Source organism: Bos grunniens, chromosome 4 (assembly GCF_055505025.1).
Source record: "Bos grunniens cultivar Pamir isolate PY7600 chromosome 4, Bosgru_T2T1.0, whole genome shotgun sequence".
Taxonomy (NCBI): Eukaryota; Metazoa; Chordata; class Mammalia; order Artiodactyla; family Bovidae; genus Bos; species Bos grunniens.
This window is the reverse complement of record NC_141168.1, coordinates 96547542-96568621: the sequence shown is the minus strand read 5'-3', so window position 1 is coordinate 96568621 and position 21080 is coordinate 96547542. Positions and strand designations below refer to the sequence as shown.

At 35.3% G+C, this 21080-nt stretch overlaps 1 protein-coding gene across 4 annotated transcripts in view; it reads right to left on the bottom strand.

Annotated features, from left to right (window-relative positions):
- The window catches only part of AGMO (alkylglycerol monooxygenase), a 438246-nt gene that overhangs the window by 185106 nt on the left and 232060 nt on the right, over positions 1-21080 (bottom strand). For all 4 annotated transcript variants that reach the window (XM_086397592.1, XM_086397590.1, XM_086397591.1 and 1 more), the window contains 3 exons: positions 19318-19452; positions 17726-17842; positions 3661-3743 (listed from right to left, as the gene is read on the bottom strand). In XM_086397592.1, coding sequence (XP_086253718.1) covers positions 3661-3743; positions 17726-17842; positions 19318-19452 — 335 coding nt within the window. The remainder of the gene's footprint in view (positions 1-3660; positions 3744-17725; positions 17843-19317; positions 19453-21080) is intronic.

Here is a 21080-nt window from a genome sequence, read left to right as displayed (position 1 = left end):
GTACCATCCCTCTGGGTCATCCCAGTGCACCAGCCCCAAGCATCCTGTATCCTGCATGGAACCTGGACTGGCAATATTGTGAATTAAAACATACATAGGAAGAAGCACACAAAACAGAAACATACAGCTCAATGACTCTCAACAAATAAACAACCATATAAACAGCACTCAGTATCAGCACCCTAGGCACATCTCACCTCCTCAGTGTTCCACCCTCCCTCTGTTGCAGAAAGAATCACTAGCTGTTGTTTACCGTTTATGGTACTCATACCATCTCCTACCTTTTCATTTACATTTTTATTGATTTAGCATAAATTCCTAAAAACTATGTTTTACTTTTATCTTTTTTTCTATTTTTTGTAAATAGAATCACGTGCACTTTTTTTGTATTAGTATCTTTTAATCAGTATTGTTAGTGAGATACATTTACATTTCTGCATATAGCAGCAGCTCATTCTTCACTTGTGCATAGTATTCTGTTGTGTGAACAGACCAATATTCACACATCCATTCACCTCGGGAAGGACATTTAGATTGTTGGCCACATTTTTTATTAAGAACAATGCTTTCTGAACATTCTTTTATATGCCTTTGGGTGTATTGGTTAGTATACACCTGGGATTGAACAGCCAAATTTAATGAAATACTCAAACATTCTTCAAGTTAAGTATCCCAATATAAACCACCTTCTGCAGAGTATAAGCATTTCACAGCTTGTATTGTCAATATTTTTAATTTTAGACATTTTTGACATAAGATCTTTGAAGTTTATAAAAAATTGCAAACAGCTTTTCCTACCTCAAAAATTGATTTTTTTTAATGCCTTGCTGCTGCTGCTGCTGCTAAGTTGCTTCAGTCGTGTCTGACTCTGTGCGACCTCATAGACAGCAGCCCACCAGGCTCCCCGGCCCCTGGGATTCTCCAGGCAAGAACACTGGAGTGGGTTGCCATTTCCTTCTCCATTTTACTGCCTTATTAAGGGTTAATTTTTGAAGAACTGACATTCATAATATTATTATAACCTAATTCACCAATTTTATCTATATTATGGATTGTTGTGGACCATTCAATATTTTTACCTACTCCAAGGTAATAGACATATACTACTATGCTATCTGCTGGAATATGTACTGACTTTCCTCTCACTTTAAAGTCTACAATCCCCTGAAACCAGAATTAATTTTTATGGAGTGAATTATTTGTCAAGTTTATTTTTCTTATTCCTATGTGGAAATCCAATTTTTCTAAGACCATGTGCTGAAAAGACAGCGTTTTCCTTTTCCCATAGCTCTTCAGGGATGACTTTGTCAGAAATCAAGTCTTTATATACGCATAGATCTGTTTCTAGATTCTCTGTTCTAACCTTTATGCCAATAAAACATGTTTAATTACTATAGATTTATAATATATCTTGATAGCCAGTAGCTCAGCTCCTGCCATTAAAAAAAAATCTCAAGACTGTGTTGGCTATTATTAGGCCTTTGCATTTCCATATACATGTATTTTAGAAAGAGTCTGTCAAATTCTACAGGAAAGAAACCTTTTATAATTTTAATTCAAACTGCACTGAGTATGTAAACCAACTGCTGTGAGTACTCCAGTCTATGAATATAGTACCTCTCCATTTTTTAATTCTTTATTTTTCATAATATTCAGTAGTTTTATAGTATGGTTTAGAAATATACTACTCATTTTTTAGGACTGTTTTTTTCTTGTATTTGATATATTTGATCTTTTGCATAAACTTTTTATATTTTCTAGTATGTAAAAATATAGTTGATAATTTATTTAAAACTTTCCCTAAATTCATCCATTAATTTGAATACATTCCCGATAGATTCCTTTGATTTTCTAATTAATTCACTATTCAGATTTCTAGATTAATTAATATAAATTAATTTTCTAATTAGTTTATTAATTCCTTTCAAATCTCTATGCCTTTTCTTTCTTTCTCTTTCATTTCTCCACTGACAGTTTCCAGCCCAGCATTAAATAACAGACATATCTAACTGGTTCTTAGTTTCGAAGGAAAATTTTCAACATTTCACTTCCTTTCCACTATGACATACCTATATCCAGTATAAGTTCCTAAATAAGGCCAAAGGCAGTGGAGGCATTTATATAAACATATACCATAACTTACTATACCCTAGGATACATTGCAATAAAATCTATAGCCTGCTATTCAGCTTATTTATTTGTATCCATGGAAATAAAAAAGTCTATATTAAAAAGCAGTATACTGTTGATATTGCTGATTGATCATTTTAGTAAGTATATACAAACAATAGAATTGTGATCCTTAAAATGTGATCCTGATGCTTTGGATCTGGTTATTATTTCAGATTGTCTTCTGACTCAGTTTTTCTATTTTTCTTTTCTGTGGCTCAGTATGTATTTTATTTCTAGTATAACAAAGTAGGGATGAAAAGCCAAACAAAATAAATGATAAAAATAAATACATATTTCATACTGTACTGTATGAGGGTAAGAACATCAACTTTAAATACACTGGTGGCCCTCCATAATCATGGGTTTTGGATCTCAGATTCAACCAATCTAAGGGCTGGTGCACTGGGACGACCCAGAGGGAGGGTATGGGGAGGGAGGAGGGAGGAGGGTTCAGGATGGGGAACACAGGTATACCTGTGGCGGATTCACTTCGATATTTGGCAAAACTAATACAACATTGTGAAGTTTAAAAATAAAATTAAATTAAAAATAAATAAATAAATAAATCTAAAAAAAAAAATTTTAGAAAGTTTTAAAACACAAAACTTGGATTTGCCACTGCCAGCAACTATTTATATAGCATTTATACTGCATTTATAATGCAGTATACATTGTATTAGGTATTATAAGTGATCTAGAGATGATTTCGGAGAAGGCAATGGCACTCCACTCCAGTACTTTTGCCTGGAAAATCCCATGGATGGAGGAGCCTGGAAGGCTACAGTCCATAGGGTCACTGAGAGTCGGACACGACTGAGCGACTTCACTTTCACTTTTCACTTTCATGCACTGGAGAAGGAAATGGCAACCCACTCCAGTGTTCTTGCCTGGTGAATGCCAGGGACGGGGAAGCCTGGTGGGCTGCTGTCTCTGGGGTCACACAGAGTCGGACACGACTGAAGTGACTTAGCAGTAGCAGTAGAGATGATTTAAATTTATGGCAGCCTGTGCATAGGTTCTGTGCATAAATACATCATTTTATATGAAGGACTTGAGCATCTGCAAATTTTGGTATGAGGGGCTAGGTTCTGGAACCAATCTCTAATGGATACCGAGAAACAACTATACATACATTTAGGCATATATTGTGAACTATTCAATAGCAAAGGAAAATAATCAAATCTTCTTTATATTTTATTAAGTACTCAGAGTTATACTCTATGCTTTGCCAAATTAATCATTTTATTTTGTGGGTTTTCTTAATATATTTGAAAAACCTAAATTTCATCTAAAAGGCTTAGATTTATAATTAACCCTTGATATAAAATCAGACAAACCACTAGTCTGTTGCATTTAAAATGAAAGTGTGAATTTGCAGTTTCAGCTATATTCTTTTGATAACAAATGTTTGCTGGATTTCAAAATTTCACAAATATTTTAAAAATCACATTACAAAGTTACATAAGATGAAAGAATTTCACTTTTTACCTTTGATCCAAAAGAAATCCAATGGAGGTCAAGGTCAGGATAATGAAGCAAACCCTCAGAAGGAGAGTGACCTGAGATAGCACCTGTCAAACAAACACAGAGACCAATGGATTCTTTAGGTGGGTCAGCCAAGTGAGCATTAGAATTTAAAGCTGACAGGAATGACAGCCCCCATTTTATTTTATGTTGCATCATTTGTTACTGACATTTTTCAAGAAGGTTGAATATACAAGGAATATTTTGGTTTTCCTAATATCATTTAGTTATCTTGTTGGGCACTTGAAGAATGAATTAGACAATTCTAATGATGGCAGCCATGAAATTAAAAGACACTTACTACTTGGAAGGAAAGTTATGACCAACTTAGATAGCATATTAAAAAGCAGAGACATTACTTTGCCAACAAAGATCCGTCTAGTCAAGGCCATGGTTTTTCCAGTGGTCATGTATGGATGTGAGAGTTGGACTGTGAAGAAAGCTGAGAGCCAAAGAATTGGTGCTTTTGAACTGTGGTGTTGGAGAAGATTCTCGAGAGTCCCTTGGACTGCAAAGAGATCCAACCAGTCCTGGGTGTTCTTTGGAAGCACTGATGCTAAAGCTGAAACTCTAGTATTTTGGCCACCTCATGCGAAGAGTTGACTCATTGGAAAAGACCCTGATGCTGGGAGGGATTGGGGGCAGGAGGAGAAGGGGACGACAGAGGATGACATGGCTGGATGGCATCACTGACTCAATGGACATGAGTTTTGGTGGACTCAGGGAGTTGGTGATGGACAGGGAGGCCTGGTGTGCTGCGATTCATGGGGTCGCTAAGAGTCGGACATGACTGAGCGACTGAACTGAACTGAACTGAATGATACTTTGCTTAAAGTGTTCTTGCTAATAATCCTTTAAAGTTTTGACTTTCATAATTCTTTGAAACACCTGTATCCCCACGTATGGAGAAATCACTTACCTTTTATGAATAAATACCACCTTTCAATGGTTATTTTAAATATAAGCCCACTCTTTGTTGTTTCAAACCCAAAGCTGCCTTTAATAAAGAAAATATTTAAAGAAGAATGTGTTTATGTGTGTGAACACATACATGAAAGAGATTACACATATCCACTCACACTTTGATGAAACCTATATATTCCTACCTGTAAGTCAAAAGTCCTTTTTTGAGTCAGTAACAAAACCCACATATCTCTCTGTCATAATTACAAATTAATTATATGTTTTGTTTACATGTAAAAATTTAATAATTATGTTTATTGAGTATCTACTGTTTTACAGCTTCCATGCTATGTGTTTTATACACATTAATTCTTTTTATATGCCCAGCAAACTTGCAGAGTAGGTATTATATAAGCTTTGAATATGAAAAAGCAAATGAAATGAGACTTAAAAGATTAAGTAACTTTTCCATCACGCAGAAATAAATGCTACCTCTGAAATTCAAAATAGACCTAACTGACCCCAAAGTGTGACAGTGGTAGAATCCATATGAGCAACACACTTAAAGGGATTGGAAGCAGAGGTCTATACTGAAGTTACTCGTGAAAGGGCCAGGAGGTTACTGCTTCAGATTGAGAGTAGATGAATAGAATCAAGGAGTTGGTTTACACAGCCAGCCACTGGACGGCTTCCCTACTCACCGATGGTATTGATGTTTCATAAGAACACCAAAGGTTGTATTTCATTGGCTAATAGAGTGATCAAACACTCTCCTTTTTCTTTTTCCTAACTAGAGGTAACGTCAAGTCATTATTAACTAATATATACTTTACAACTAAGCAGCATCTGTCCAAAGTTATAAACAAAAGGTACCAATTGCCACTGCTGCTCACACCCAGTATCTCTGTTCCATATCATCTTCTGAATCAGCCCCATCTCTCATGGACAATTTCTAATACTTCCCAAGTCACTTTCCATATGCCTAGGATGGCATCCAGAATTGCCAAGGGAATTTAACCCTCCAGAGCCATAATTCAGTACAAGACTATTAATGAGTTGTCAAAGATCTGAATAAAAAGTGTCGGGATGCTTAGGAAAGTGGAGACAGTGCTGGATATCAGATATAGGAAGGCGAATTTGGTGAATTCCACGTTTGAGTGGAGAGTTGGAGAGCAGGAAAATGCTATTTAGGTGTGTGACATTCAGCCGTGGCTTCTCTGGGACAGTAAAGCAAAACAAAATATTTTCCCCATGGTAGAAGTAATGAGGTGTGCTTGAGCAGAGAACAGATTGTGTGTGTGCTCAGTCATGTCTGATTCTTTGCGACCCCATGGACTGTAGCCCACCAGGCTCCTCTGTCCATGGGATTTTCCAGACAAGAGTACTGGAGTGGATTGCCATTTCCTCCTCTAGGGGTTCTTCCTGACCCAGGAATTAAACCCATGTCTCCTGAGTCTCCTGCATTGCAGGAGACTCAGATTCTTTACCACTGAGCAACCAGGGAATGTTGGCTTAAGGGGAATATTTTGTTTCTAAAAACATGCTTCTTATTACCATTATTGAAGAAGTATTCTTCTGTATTCTTGCTGGGAAACCCCATGAGTAGAAGAGCCTGGCAGGCTACAGTCCATGGGGTCTTAAGAGTTGGATACAACTTAGTAATAAACAATAATACACACACACACACACACGTATATGGACATAATATATATATTCTTCTCCTATATATATATATATATATATATATAGGAGAAGAAAATGGCAACCCACTCCAGTATTCTTGCTTGGAAAATCCCATGGACAGAGGAGCCTGGCAGGCTACCGTCCATAGGGTCGCAAAGAGTGGGACACGACTGAAGCGATTTAGCGTATCATTACTGCTTCTTTTTGATCTTTTAGGAAAAAATTCATATGGAAGGGAGAAATGATTTATGCCTCACACCTGTAGCATGATTTTAAATGCTCTAAAAGAATGCAGGGTTTGAAATTATTTGAACCTATTAGCCATGTAAACATGGTCAGATTTTTCAGCATTTCTAAGCTGTGTTAAGTGATCAGTACATTTCAAACAAAATATGAGTTTGGAAGAGTGCTTGGCATAAAGTAAGAAGTCAACTAATGGTCATGATAAGTATCAATGCTATTATAGTTAGGCTTTACTAATTTTCCAAATAGCACTCAAGCTAATCTTAATTAATTACAGTATGATAAGGAAGCACAAATAAAAGGTTAATCAGCTCTTCCAAATACCACAGGAAATTAAGAGACAGAACAAAATATATTTTTTGTTTTGGTAAGGGAATAAAAAATGATAAAGAACTCCTCTTTTTGTAAATTGCATCCTGGCTAATGGTGTTGGTGTGAAAACCAACTTAATATGACTATCTGCCTGCCTTGTCAAGCCTCTACTGGCTTCTAAGTACCTGAAATTTAGCCTGATTACAACCCTGTATTTGAGTTCCTCTTCCATTCCCCACTCTTCTTGCTTCTCTTCGTTTGAGGGCGGCACCTCCAGTTTTTCATTTGCTCATACACACAATTAAAACACCCTCCTGACTGGCCTCTCTAATTCTAAGTGTGTGTCCACCTATCCTGGCTTCCCACCCTGAGTATGTAGCCAGAGTTATCTCTTCAAAAACGTAAGTCATGTTATATCATTCTTATATTCTAAATCCCCCACGAGCTTCAAATCTCACTCTGAATAAAGCTCAGTCTTTACTCTCGCCTCTATACAACATACCCACTATTATCATATCACCCCTGAATAATTCTGTCTTTCACTCTTAAGCTATATCAGAAATTCTGCTCTTCCTTGAATATGATAGATTTCCCACTCAAATCTATTTCCTCTACAGTTTCTTAGGCTTAAAATGACTTCCTCCAGTGATCCTTAAGGTTTATTCCTTTATTTCATTCAGGTAACTATCACATATCCTTGTTCATCCTATGTAAAATAGTAATTCTCCATATTAATCTATAACTTTATTCTGTTGTATTTTCCATATAACATCAATAATATGTTTGTTGAGTGACTGACCAAATGATTGAATATTTTACATATGTGTTTATTATTCATAACTTTAATATAATTCTAACTGACCTAATAAGTAGTTTAATATTAAAACATTAAATATTTAACTTAATATAAATATATTAGTTCCTTAAAATTAAAAAATTCAGTTTTTTGATTAACAATTTAATATTAATATACTAAATACTTGTGTTAAATATTTAAAACATTGACTGCTTTAATATTTCTATATTTAATTTCATAAAGAAAAAAACCATCCTGAATCTCAGTTTAAAGGAAACAGATTACTCAAAAAAGGAATTCAAGGTAGAGCACATGTTTCCTTAAAGAGTCCATTTTTCTATGGAACTTTTACATTTTTCCATATAATATCCTTTGTTGGGGCTTCCCAGGTAGCACTAGTGGAGAGAACCCACCTGCCAATGCAGGAGACATTCTCTGATTTCTACAGATTCATTGTATGAATATGTATTGAGCCTTTGCTAGACACTGTGGTAAACAGGTGTTGACGAGAGTGAGCAGGAAAGTCAGAATCCCAGCCCCAGAAACCATACTAATGCCTGCTGGCTGGACAACAGTCCAGCTACACTAAAGCAAAAAAACAGAATAGACTTTATAGACTTTGATCACTGTAAATACTTAGCCTCCTGTGTTTTAAACAAGAGGTGAAACGACATGAAGCTTGTTAATTTTTTTAGAACAGTACAATTTCATTTTTCATTGGGCTTACCACCATCTCACACAATTTACTGCTAGTATATCTTTCATGTAGAAGATCACTCTCATCGAATGCTAAAATGGAATTAAAATTAAGCATTGAATATAAGTCTTTATCACAAAAATGAGGAAGTCCATAACTATAAAAAGCTTATGAAGCAAGGAATTAATTTTTCTCCTTTAAAATTATCTTTCAAATCCCAAGCAGTTTGGTAGCTCTTATTTCCTTAGGTTTCCTGGTATAGGAATCACCATCCATGCATTTGTGCCTGAAGAACATTACTTCCCTTCTACTTTAAGTAGATGAGAAAAAAAAATACTCATAAGGCAACATTAACTACATAGGAATGCAAAAATTACATGCTTGTTGCTTTAACAATTAATGAAAGTGTGAGAATCCTTCCTTGCCCATAGGGATATAAGGAAGAAAGACGTTTTCTTCTTGAATGGAGATATTACTGTCTTACTCGTTCATGGAAAAATTCTACTGATCAACACAATGACCTTTTATATTTTCCCACACAACAAACCTCACAAAGGGAGATATCAGACCCACACACTACGTCCTCAAATAATAGTAATCTTCTATATAAATTCTTTTTTTAGAAGTTTATTGTCAAAGATAATTTGATAATATTTTCCATAATCCTATGGATTTAGAGATGAAAATGTCTTCATTTTATTATATCACGGTGGTATATTTTTAGGAGTTTCACTGTAAGGTGTCTGAAAAAGTCTACTAAAATCATTATTTTGATCCAGAGTGCTCATCTTCCCAAACATCTGTAAAAATAAGGTAAAAAATTCCCTAATATTTAAATGTTCGTTACCTCTGATGTGAAGGAAGAAAATTTGGTTGGAGGCATACCTGTTCCGCCACCTCATCATCCCCATAACTCTATTGGCTTCTTTTAGACTGAAGTTATTGTTCCGTCACTAAGTCATGTCTGACTCTTTGTAACCCCATGGGCTGCAACATGCCTGGCTTCCCTCCCCATCCTTTACTATCTCCGGTAGTTTGCTCAGACCATTGAGTTGGTGATGCCATTCAACCATCTCACCCTCATCCTTTTAGATACCCTGAGCTGAAACCTGAAGGCTTGAAGATGCTTCCCAGAATTATAGCATAGACACAGGAGCAGAACTCAAGGTGATGCCATAAAGCAATTTGTAATTCTACATGAATCTAAATAATCTATATCAAAATAAAATCCTGTTTTATTTTTAAAAAATCAATACATGTGTATACCCGTGGCAGATTCATTTTGATATATGGCAAAACCAATACAATATTATAAAGTTAAAAAATAATATAAAAAATATACATATAAAAAAAATCAATACTGACCATATTGTTTTCTTCTACATTTTCAGAACTTTTGGTTACTATTGAAGTATACATAAAGATAATTGATTAGAATGAACATTTTCTATAATTTCAAACTAGAAGCAAGCAAAATAAATATATATCAAAGGTGAAAATATATTGCCTAAAATGTATAACAAATGCACACTTAAGAAGCAATTAATTTATATGGAATTAGTGACTTTCTACAAAAACATGTAAGAAGTAAAAGCAAAAATTTTATTTAAAAAATTTTACATAACTTGAATAATTATTTTCAATTATATATTAAGCTATGATTCTACTCTGTTAAGAAAAAATGAATGTGCACTGAAATAAATAGATAAACAAGGATGGATTTTCCCTTCCACTTGAAAACAAAATAAACAATATATCAACAAAGCAATCATTTTCAAGACCCTGGATATTAGGCAACAAAGATCAGCGATTCCAGGGAAATGGGATACAAAAGGCATGAACCCCTACTATTGCCCCAGTTTACTACCGTGAGAGAGCTTCTAGGCTGCAGCCCAGAGGGAACTCAGAGGGACCTGGTAGACCTCCTGATTTGAGGAGAGAGAGCTGGGGTTTTGGAGAAGCCCAAGGAGGCTATTGTTTGGAAGAAAAAGTTAGTCACTCAGTCGTGTCTGATTCTTTGCGACCCCATGGACTGCAGCCCTCCAGGCTCCTCTATCTATAGGACTTTACAGGCAAGAGAACTTGAATGGGTAGCCATTCTCTTCCCCAGGGAATCTTCCCGATCCTACTGAAACTGTGTCACCTGCACTGCAGGCAGACTCTTTACCGTCTGAGCCATGAGGGACTGTTTGGTAGATAGGACCAAAGAGGAGACAGCTGCATAGTCAGAACTCTCTTCATCTGCAGAGGGTGCACATCAGGTCTGGTATATCAGCTCATGCATATATGAGGAGACTATCAAAGGCTAAAAGAGAACTAGAATCCACAACACCCAGGGCTCACAGCAGGGCCAGCTGTAGTGCAAGTTGCCACCAGCAGAATGAACCACGTCATGATTCACGGGGAAGTGGGTAGAGAACATGGAAGGGTCTTGCCTCAGTAACGAATAGCAATTAGTCCAAGGCTGAGCAAACTAAGCAATGGAAGTGACATTCACATTGATATTATCACTATCATTTTTGGATGTTCACTAGAACTATGCCAGGGGTCACTGGAATCTTTCTAAGTTATCAGTATTTGTTTTAAGATTGCACTAAACTCAATATGCCAACTTTTTCTATACTCTTGATAGGATACTTTTATCTTTTCACTAAGAAATAAATAGAAATATCAGTTATACACCTTTTAGTTCTTTCCCAAAATACAAAAGATAACAAAGACTTTAAAAGACAGTCTCAGAGAGGCAAACTTCCTTTCAGGATGCTCAGTCACTCAGTTGTGTCCAGCTGTTTGCAACCCCATAGACTGTAGTCTGCCAGGCCTCAGAGTCCATGGGATTTCCCAGGCAAGGACACTGGAGTGGATTTCTTTATCATCCTCCAGGGGATCTCCCCGACCAAGGGATCAACCCATGTCTCTTGCATCCCAGGCAAATTCTTTACCATTGCACCACCTGGGAAGCCCGCCTTTTCAGGAGGATGACTTTTAACTAAGACCCTCAAAATCTGTGCACCGAGATTTTGAGTTTCCAATGCTGGATAGGTTTAATAAATCAAAATGAGATACTAATTCAAATTATAAGCAGTTTATGGTTGGTTGTGTTTATTATATGAAAGCTTTTAAAGGAGCTGCCTGATACTGACCAAAGTTTAAGACAGTACTAATAGTATGAAGATGTATTTAATCTCAGTTAATATTCCATTATTTGATGCAAAAGGCATTTTAAACTCTCAATTTTCCACTTTATCATATTTCAATACAATGGACAAAACTATATTTTTCATTGGCATTCACAGGAATCACTTTTCTAAGTTCCTGAAATCTATGCTTATTGGACAAGTAGCTTTGGTAATATCCTCCCTTTACTAATACACATTTATTACATTCACTTCATGGCTTTAAATTATAATTGATACTCAATTTATCTCACATTTCTTTTTTCATGTTACTTCAGTTACCACCTAAAAACTTTAGGAAATTAAATTAAATCCCAGTAGGCTGCCCTGGAGGAAAACAGTATGTGTGGAATATTGACTGGAGAGGTTTCACATAGGTCCTAAATTAGATCTAATCTCAGCAAGTGACACTCTCTGTTATGACAGTACAACTAGATATATTGATTTTTTTTCTAAGGATCTGTTAAAACTTGTCAATATGAAAGTACTGGTTGCAAAATTTTAGTGCCCATAATGTTTTACAGAGTATAGCATTCAGGGGAATTGAGGACTATAAAAACCTGTTTCCAAATTTATATGTATAATCTCAAATGCCTCATTAACTTGAAATGTATCACTAAATAATTCGTGTTAGACATATCTGCACTAACTTTACTATACATTCTATTATGTGAAAGTGTTAGTTGCTCAGTCCTGTCCAACTCTTTGTAACTCATGAACTGTCGCCCACTAGACTCCTCTGTCCATGGGATTCTCCAGGCAAGAATAGTGGAGTAAGTAGCCATTTCCTTCTCCAAGGGATCTTCCCAATCCAGGGGATGAACCTGGGTCTCCTGCACTACAGGCAGATTCTTTACCATCTGAGCCACCAGGGAAGCCCATATTCTGTTATAAAACCTTATTAAATAGTCAAACTGTTTTGAGTCTATTATTTGAAAAGGATAGCATTGCCTTTAAAGTTTTACTTTGGAAACATGCTAGTGCATCCATATTTCCATTTCAAACCCATATTCATGACATCACCCCATGCAGTGAACCCTGGCAGCTTAGGAATTGATTTCCCAAGCATTACTAAAGTAAAATCAACATGAAAGATCGTGGGTCATATCACTAAACTAAACAATATATATTTAAATGTATGCACTGCAAATTTCAGTGAGAAAGGAATGTGCCTTTTTACATCTTTCTGGCGGCCATCAAATTGCTTTTTTGACTCTCAGAGTTATTTATGCAGAACTTGCGTACATTAAACAAGTAAGTATTTATCTACTCTGGTATATGTGTAAACAGAAAGGGCTGTCAGACTACAGCAGGGTCCGCAATTACAAGTCAGCCACAACTTTTTCTGTGTGATTATTGGCTACAGTCAATCTGGAAAAAAAAAATATTTCTGTTGGATTTTAACGTCTTCAGATGCTTTTAAACATCCCTGAGACTACAAAGGCACTATAGAATTTTGCAAATAAGCAAACTTTTCCCCCCCTAGTTGCACAGCATGTTTTTAGCAAAGGAAAACATGTGTGGGAAATAAGCAAATGCACTTTTCAAAATTACTTTGTGTCAAGGATGAAGCTGTCTCCAACTCTAATTTCAATCTGAAAAGGATTTCATCACTTGATATTTCTATTTGTCGACATATCTACATCAGTTTCTCATACAGTTTTTTACGACAGTGGAAAAATCTTGCGAATACCATGCTATGAGTTACATATTGTAATATACACCCTGTCTGGCTACATTTTAACCTAAGTAGCACTCATGCACGCCTAGACATTCAAATTCTCTTGGTGAACTTAATATTAAGGCCTCTCTTGCAAAGTCAAAATGGATAAATCTTCATTTTTATTTCTGTGAATTAGGTTAATTTATTTTGAGACTATATTTAGTCTAAAAATTCAATAATGCCAACTGTACTAAGTATTGATCAGTATATCAAAAGTTAGATAGATATTTAGATATAGATGATGCAGCTTTTTTCCTGGTGTTACTCAATTATCTAACCTCCATTAATGCACATATATTTTAATCATAATGTAGGTGAACAAGTTAAAATTACAAAGTAATCAGTGATGGGATAATTATGTAATACTTGAAGACATGATTATGAGGCCCTAGGTGAAGCAATTAATAAGTCTAACCAGCGTGGTAGTTTGACATCAACACACGCATTGCTCAGAGTAATGTAATTCATGCTGCTTTTAAGAAACCTTTGCTCCTGAAATAAATTGTCGGCTTCAAATCTTGTTTTTTTGAAGCTAAAGACAAATGAACTTGCTACAATGTGGAACTGGTTTCATTAGTGTAGCACATATATGAACCAGCAAAGAGTAAACCAGTATATTTCCTATCATGATATTTCCAAAGCATTTCTGGTCACACTGTATCCTATTTCTTATTTTAAGTTCATAGAATGGAAACTAGACATGAAATCATTGTTTTCTGCTAAAATCAGGAAAGTCCTTTCTGTAGTTTTTTTTTTTTTTTTTAAGTTATACATGGAGTGAGAGCACAAGTGAACTTGTCTGTTGTCCAAAATTGGAGTCACTGTGTGTAGGAATATCGGGTTATTAATTTTAAATGCAAAAAACACACAAACATACATGGATCATTAAAGTCTTTAAATAATGTTTAAAATTAAAATGGCTTTCTTCAAGGTTATCCAGTAGTCTCTGTAATAACTTTCTGTAAATCTATTTTATTTAGCCAGATACACTGTGACATACAGTTATTTGTCCAATCAGAAAATATCCCCCATTTCTTCTGTATTAATACTATGCTGATTTTATCCAGGTATAAGGAAGGGATATGCTCAGCAAGAAAGTGAACCCTTTATCCCCAGGGCTTGAATTACGATATGATTTAATATGATTTATTCATATGATATATTCATGGTTAATTCATGACCTGGTGTTAGTTATTGTTTCAGTGTGGGCATATGAATTCGTCCTGAACAAAGAGACATGAAAGGACATTTGCTGAGAAATACTCTGGAATTTTCCCCCTCTTTCTTAAAAGAAATTTCTAAGAAACTACTTGCTGCCTTTGGTGTCACTGTCAGGACAGGATGCCCAGAATTGCTGTAATTGTGATGATGAAAGTCCAGAGAACTGTAGAGAAGCCTTTTGGAAACTCTGCATGTTTGAACTGCTAAACTAATCAATCCTCGAAATACTCGACTCTGAATTTTCAGTTTTATTTAAGCTGCATTTAATTGGATATTCTGTTTCTTAGAACAGACTCTTTGTGACCCGGTGGACTGTAGCTTGCCAGACTCCTCTGTCTATAGAATTCTCCAGACAAGAATACTAGAGTGGGTTTCCATACCATCCTCCAGGAGATCTTTCCAAGTCAGGGATCGAACCCAGGTCTCCTGCATTGCAGGCAGATTCTTTACCATCTGAGCCACCAGGGAAGCCTTTATATATTAAAGTTATTTTAACATAACCTTATACTAGACTAATTTTTCTGCATATCTTATTTATCAACTTCTACTATGGAGCTTTCATGAATAGACTGATATCTGTCAATAATCTTTGAAAAAAGTGATTAATCTTGCCTTAATTCACTGCCCACTAATCCCATTTGTATTCATATGCAAATTTGAATTAATATTTCTTGATTTTTACATTTTCTTAGACTTTTTCACACTATTTTTTATGTCTAAAGGTAATTTCTATTAGTTATTTTTATATCATTGTCTGTTAGCTCTGTATTATATATATATATATTTTTTTTTTCTCTTTTAATGCACTAATTCTCTCTTTAGTAGTCTTCAGGTGACGTTATGGTAAAGTGGGGTTTCCCTAGTAGCTCAGCTGGTAAAGAATCCACCTGCAATGCAGGAGACCCTGGTTTGACTCCTGGGCCAGGAAGATCCCCTGGAGAAGGCTACTCACTTCAGTATTTGTGGACTTCCCTGGTGGCTCAGAAGGTAAAAAATCCACCTACAGTGCGGGAGACCTGGGTTTGATCCCTGGGTTGGGAAGATTCCCTGGAGGAGGGCATGGCAATCCAGTATTCTTGCCTGGAGGATCCCATGAACAGAGGAGCCTTGGTGGGCTATCGTCCACAGGTCGCAGAGTCAGACACAACTGAAGCAATTTAGGAGCAGCAGCAAACTGTCAATGAAGTCGTTGACCTCCTCACGTCCACTGTATTTTTGTGTTCTAGAAGTTTAATTTGATTATTTCTGAATGTGCTTTATCATTGTATCTTGATTTTCCATAATTTCTAATTTCTTTTTAATTTCAACTTTGCATCTTCAAACATGTTAAATTTACTTAATTCATGTTTTAATTGATTTTATTTTCAAAATCTATTAACCCCTTTGTTATTTCTGCTAAGTGCTTTGCCATGATGGCTTTCTCCTAGTGTGTTTCTGTGCTTTTTATCTCTACGTTAGGGGACTACGCTGAGACTTGTGTTTGAGAGGACTGCTCTCAGCATGATTTGAACATGAATCTTTTAAACATGAGTCCTCATCTGACACCAAACTATGTATTTAGTTTAGTTTATAAACTAATGATTAGTGCAAATCCTGAATGCATATTTGAGTGAGATGGTTTGTAGCTAAACAATCACAGGGAAGACTTTTTTTTGCCTCCTCAGAGCCAAGTCCAGTAAGGGCAAGTTTCTGTCTTATGTTTCTTTTCCTCATCCTCCTCTCCATCCCTTCACTAAGAGTGTTTTTTTTTTGCTTTCAGTTGTTTTACTTGAAATTCTATAACTGATTTTCTACCCATGTAGACTCTCAGCTTTGTTTCGGGTCCCTTAAGGAACTGACCAACAGTGACTATTCAGTGCCTGGAACAGCAGTCAGGTCAGAAATAGCACCTCACGGAATTTGCATTTTCTCAACATTTTCAGCCTCTAAGGAGTACCTCAAATTTTTTGCCAACTCATCTATGTAGTGTACAGAGTTTTCTTAAAAATTACATTTTGTCAGCAATTTTAGGTGTTCGATACAGCTTAAAAAGATGTCGGTGTATCTAACCCACTTTGCTGAAAATGGAAATCCCCTTTTTCTTGTTTCTTTAGAGCCTAACTAACTGTTATTCATACAGAGCTATGAATGAGTCCTCACCGAGTCCTCAACATTGAGCAGAGTCCTCAGCATTCTTAACTCAGTGAGGTTCTGTTCTGAGGTATGTATTTACTTGGCAACAAAGTCAAAGACACCGATTTTCCATTCTTTCATCATTCTACTTTCAATTTCACCCACTTCCAACCTAGCTGTGCGTGCGTGCTCAGTCGCTTCAGGTGTACCCGACTCTTGGTGACCCCATGGACTGTGGCCCACCAGGCTCCTCTGTCCATGGGTCTCTCCAAGCAAGAATATTGGAGTGGGTTGCCATGCCATCCTCCAGGGGATCTTCCCCACCCAGGGATCGAACTTGTGTCTCCTGTGTCTTCTACAGTAAAGGCAGATTCTTTACCTCTGAGTCATGGGGGAAGTCTCCAACCTAGTTACTTTACTATAATTTATGTACTTGAAATATTTTAACTATTTTTTGAAAAAAAAAAAAGCATACTGTGAATACATCTATGATACAAAACAAATATTTAAAAATACTTTTGTTTTTATCTGTTTATAGTTTATAGGGCATTGTTATATACAGTATGCTATTTTTGTTTTCTTCAAGATGTAGGCAGTGAGGGTGTTCTTATTTGGCCAAAAAATGATTCCCCAGGTGGTAATGCCTAAATCAGAATCCAGATTCTAAATCCTGGTCCAGGGCTCTTATGCTTGAGTAAGACAAACTGAATATTTTGAATATTTAGAAAGAACACAATAAATAAACTTCATCATACATTGCAAATCCCCTAAATTCAAGTTATCAGGGTATTCTCTAACTGAAGATAAGCATGTTGAAATTGATGTAAAGTCCACTTTCCCCAAAACATTTAATTCTAACTTCTGAAATACTTTCCTTATAATTGTTGAAGAATTTATTTCTGGCAAATCATTTCCTACTTTCCATTTAGATTAATAATTTACTATTTGATGGACACTTTATACAGAAATATTTTGTATATAATTGGCTCAATTAATTAAACTGATTGTAGATGAATTCATTTACCTGTTTAAATGTGAGATATTGCAAAAATTAAAAAAAAACTACAGAAAAGAACACAGCACAGGGAGAAAAGAGAGCTTATTTTCATTTTCAGAGTGACAGATAATTTTTCCACACTCTATTTAAAATTAGCACTACTTACAGCTTTATCTGCAAAGGTCTCTTCATAAAATGCCAGCATCAGAGCAAACTGTACCAGTACATATATCTTCAATAGCTGAGAGGCCGATGATGAGAAAGGAATTTCTTTCCCCTCGACCTAGGAAGATAGAAAAAAACCTTTCCATGATATTGCTCTATTGTCTCGCTCACTGAAATTCACACTAAGTGAAGAGGAGATATGAAAAAAAAATGAAAGATTTTGCTTTTTTTTTTAGACCCTTGAAACAACTCATGTTTATTACTTCAGATAGGAAAAAATGTAAAAATTAGGAGACTTGTTTCTCATTTAAGAAACATTATGAGTCTAATCTTGTCTGCTTTATATAGAGAAGTGTAAGAATTGATACTGATGATTAACATAAAAAATGAACATGTTATATGAAATATTAAAATATGTCCATGATTATACATCGAAGTATAGCAAAAGATGAAAATGGAAGGTGATTTGGAGTAGTGGAAATAATCTTGCTTCAAAGAGAAAAACTGTCGTATTGAAAACAACTTTCCCAGACTACAGTTTCCCAGAAACACTATATTCCTATCCTTATAATGCAGATTTAGGCATCAATATGGCTTTAAAATATTCACTTAGAATTATCTATTGAAAAAAAGGAAAATAATAAATGAGCCATAGCTGACTAGACTCCCTGGAGCTGAAATAAGCAAACTATTTTCACCTATATCAATTCAGAATGTTGTTCTGTAACTAGCTGTGAACATAACCAGGTGTCTGGGAAATTCCAACACAGCAGCTTTTGTAACTGCAAGAGAAAACATCTTTATTTAAATCGAGATTTTTGAAAAATAACATATTCAAATAAAACACATGATTTTCATTTCCTTGAAATACTGGCTAACTCTTATAATTATCTCTGAAATCAAGAGTAGCTTATTGTTTTTGCATTACTATTAATGACAGTTATCTTGATAAGCAATCAAAATATATACACTAAATGATGGAAAGAAATTCCTTTTTCATCAGAGGAATTCCATATTGAAACTGAATTTTTCATTTGGATTTCTATGTTTTACATCTCCACTTTGCTTAATGTTTTAGTTTTAACGGATTTCTGCATTTAATGCTACTACTCCACGATGGAATGAATAAAGTTGTGGTCTAATCCAATAACCGCATCATTTTGGTCTGGCTTTAGACCTTCAATTCTGGAGATCTCAATCTTTCATGGACAAATGAAGACTGGACAGAATCATCCAAAAGGCTCCCTCCATCTCTCTCATTCTAGGTTCTGTGATGGACCCACAAGTGTCTGTGTGGTTTCTGCAGTACACAAAGGCTCTCGGCTGTGGGTTTGAGCCAAGAAAACCAGTCTCTGGTGCTCTGCCCCAAACCATGCTCCCTAGGAAGAGGCAGCATCAGTCTGGGAGACGGCACCCCTCTTATTGGCCCCTAGGTGGTGTCCACTCATTAAGTTACACATTGCGTGACTGCATCTGCCTCAGGAAACATCTTTTTTCAGATTTGCATGAAGTCAGCATGAATTACAGGCTGGCTGAAGACCTGACAATAGGAAATTAATCTTTGCCATCGTTAAATTCATGAACACTATTTACCTCTGGGATTTCTTCAATCAGTCCAAGTCTGGGTTTACCTGGACTCCATCCTGGTCCTTTAAATATGACAGAAAACTTATTGAAGAACCCAGGCGTGGCCCAGAATGTAGTCCATATGTTAACTAAATGATGGAACTAGAAGAATAAAAATATAATTCATTTGAAATAAGGAAAACCTATAACAAAAAGGTTACATATGTTAAGTCATATGTTTTATTTTATTGTATAATGCAATTTATAAATTATTCTTTAATATATAGTTATATATAATTTGCTAATGATGATTAATATGCAATTGTGTTATAAATTGAAATTTATTCTATGCATTCTATATACCTTTATGCTTATATGTATTCTTATCAATATTTCTGAAACTCCACAAAATCTGAAATTTTAAAATATGGCAAAGGTTTAGAAAATCAACAAAGAATACAAAAATGAGTTCAGAGACTTTACTTCCAATGGTATTAACTAGCAGCATGTGCACTCAACAAGCCATGTTGAATGACATCTTTTCTAGACTTGCTAAACAGTTCTGAAAGTTGAACTAGAATCATATAAATATGCATATCCACTATATATTTTTAAAAGAATTTTATTTACTATATTGAATTATAGGTGAACATATCACATTAAGAAAAAAATTTCAGTGCCATTTCTGAGGGTAGATTTGTAAGTATTTTTCATATTCTGTAATAAGAAAAAAGTTTACTGAGTCAAAAGTTTACCTTGAGCCTTATAGCAGCAATTCACATTCTTTAAATAAAATACACTTGATAGGTATAAAGTATGCAAATGCATGACAAGTACTCATGATAATTAGCTATATATACCACACATGTTATAATAATACATCATAGAATTAAAAATAGTCCTAGATATCGGGCATCAGCTATAAACTCTAAAAATGAGTTCTGTTATAAGTGTAGTAATAAATTAATGCAGAAAGAAGTTTTGGTTCTATCAGACTTTGTGATCTCATGTGTATTTTCATGATCTCTTACAGAATTTAAACTGCTAACATTATAAAAATGGCTTTTAAAATTACTTGAAATATTACAATAAGGAATCTAAAGCAATTAAGGAACAATGCAGGATTTAGTTGAGGCTTTGTAATAAAATAATAATAATACAGAAAATTAATGGCATGACACACATTAATACACTTACCTGTTTTGCTATTTTAAAAATTGACTGCAATTGTATTATTATCATTCTAGACACAAGCCGTGAGAAATACATGGTAATGTTTTTAAATAAGGAGCACTTTCTCACTTATTTCTTTGCCAACGGCCTGAAATTCCTGGACCCCAAAGGAAAGCAAAATGAATGATCTACACTTAAAAATAAAGGAGGAAAAAAGAAGCCCTCTCTATCTAACAGGGGCCATTCTAAGTTGCTTTTGAATCCTCTGATGGGAAGGTGAGAAAATTAGCTAAATATAGAGCAATACAAGTGAAAGTAGATATGCAATTTTGTAAGTTGAGGAACACCTAATTATTACAATTTCCTGATTTGATTTCTGACAATTTCTGACAATATAAGGGAGTATGAGAAGACTAAGCCTTAGAGACAGTTCTGACAATTATTATGCTAAAGGAAATTTTATTTGAGGGCAGAAGCCTGGATTATTGAACACAGATTCAGCAGCAGCCCATAAAGACCTGTGATTGTCTGAATATTGTGTCCTCAAAACCTAATCATCCAATTCCTTGTGCAGCTCATGCCATGCAGTTTTCAACCTCTTATTGTATCTCGAATAA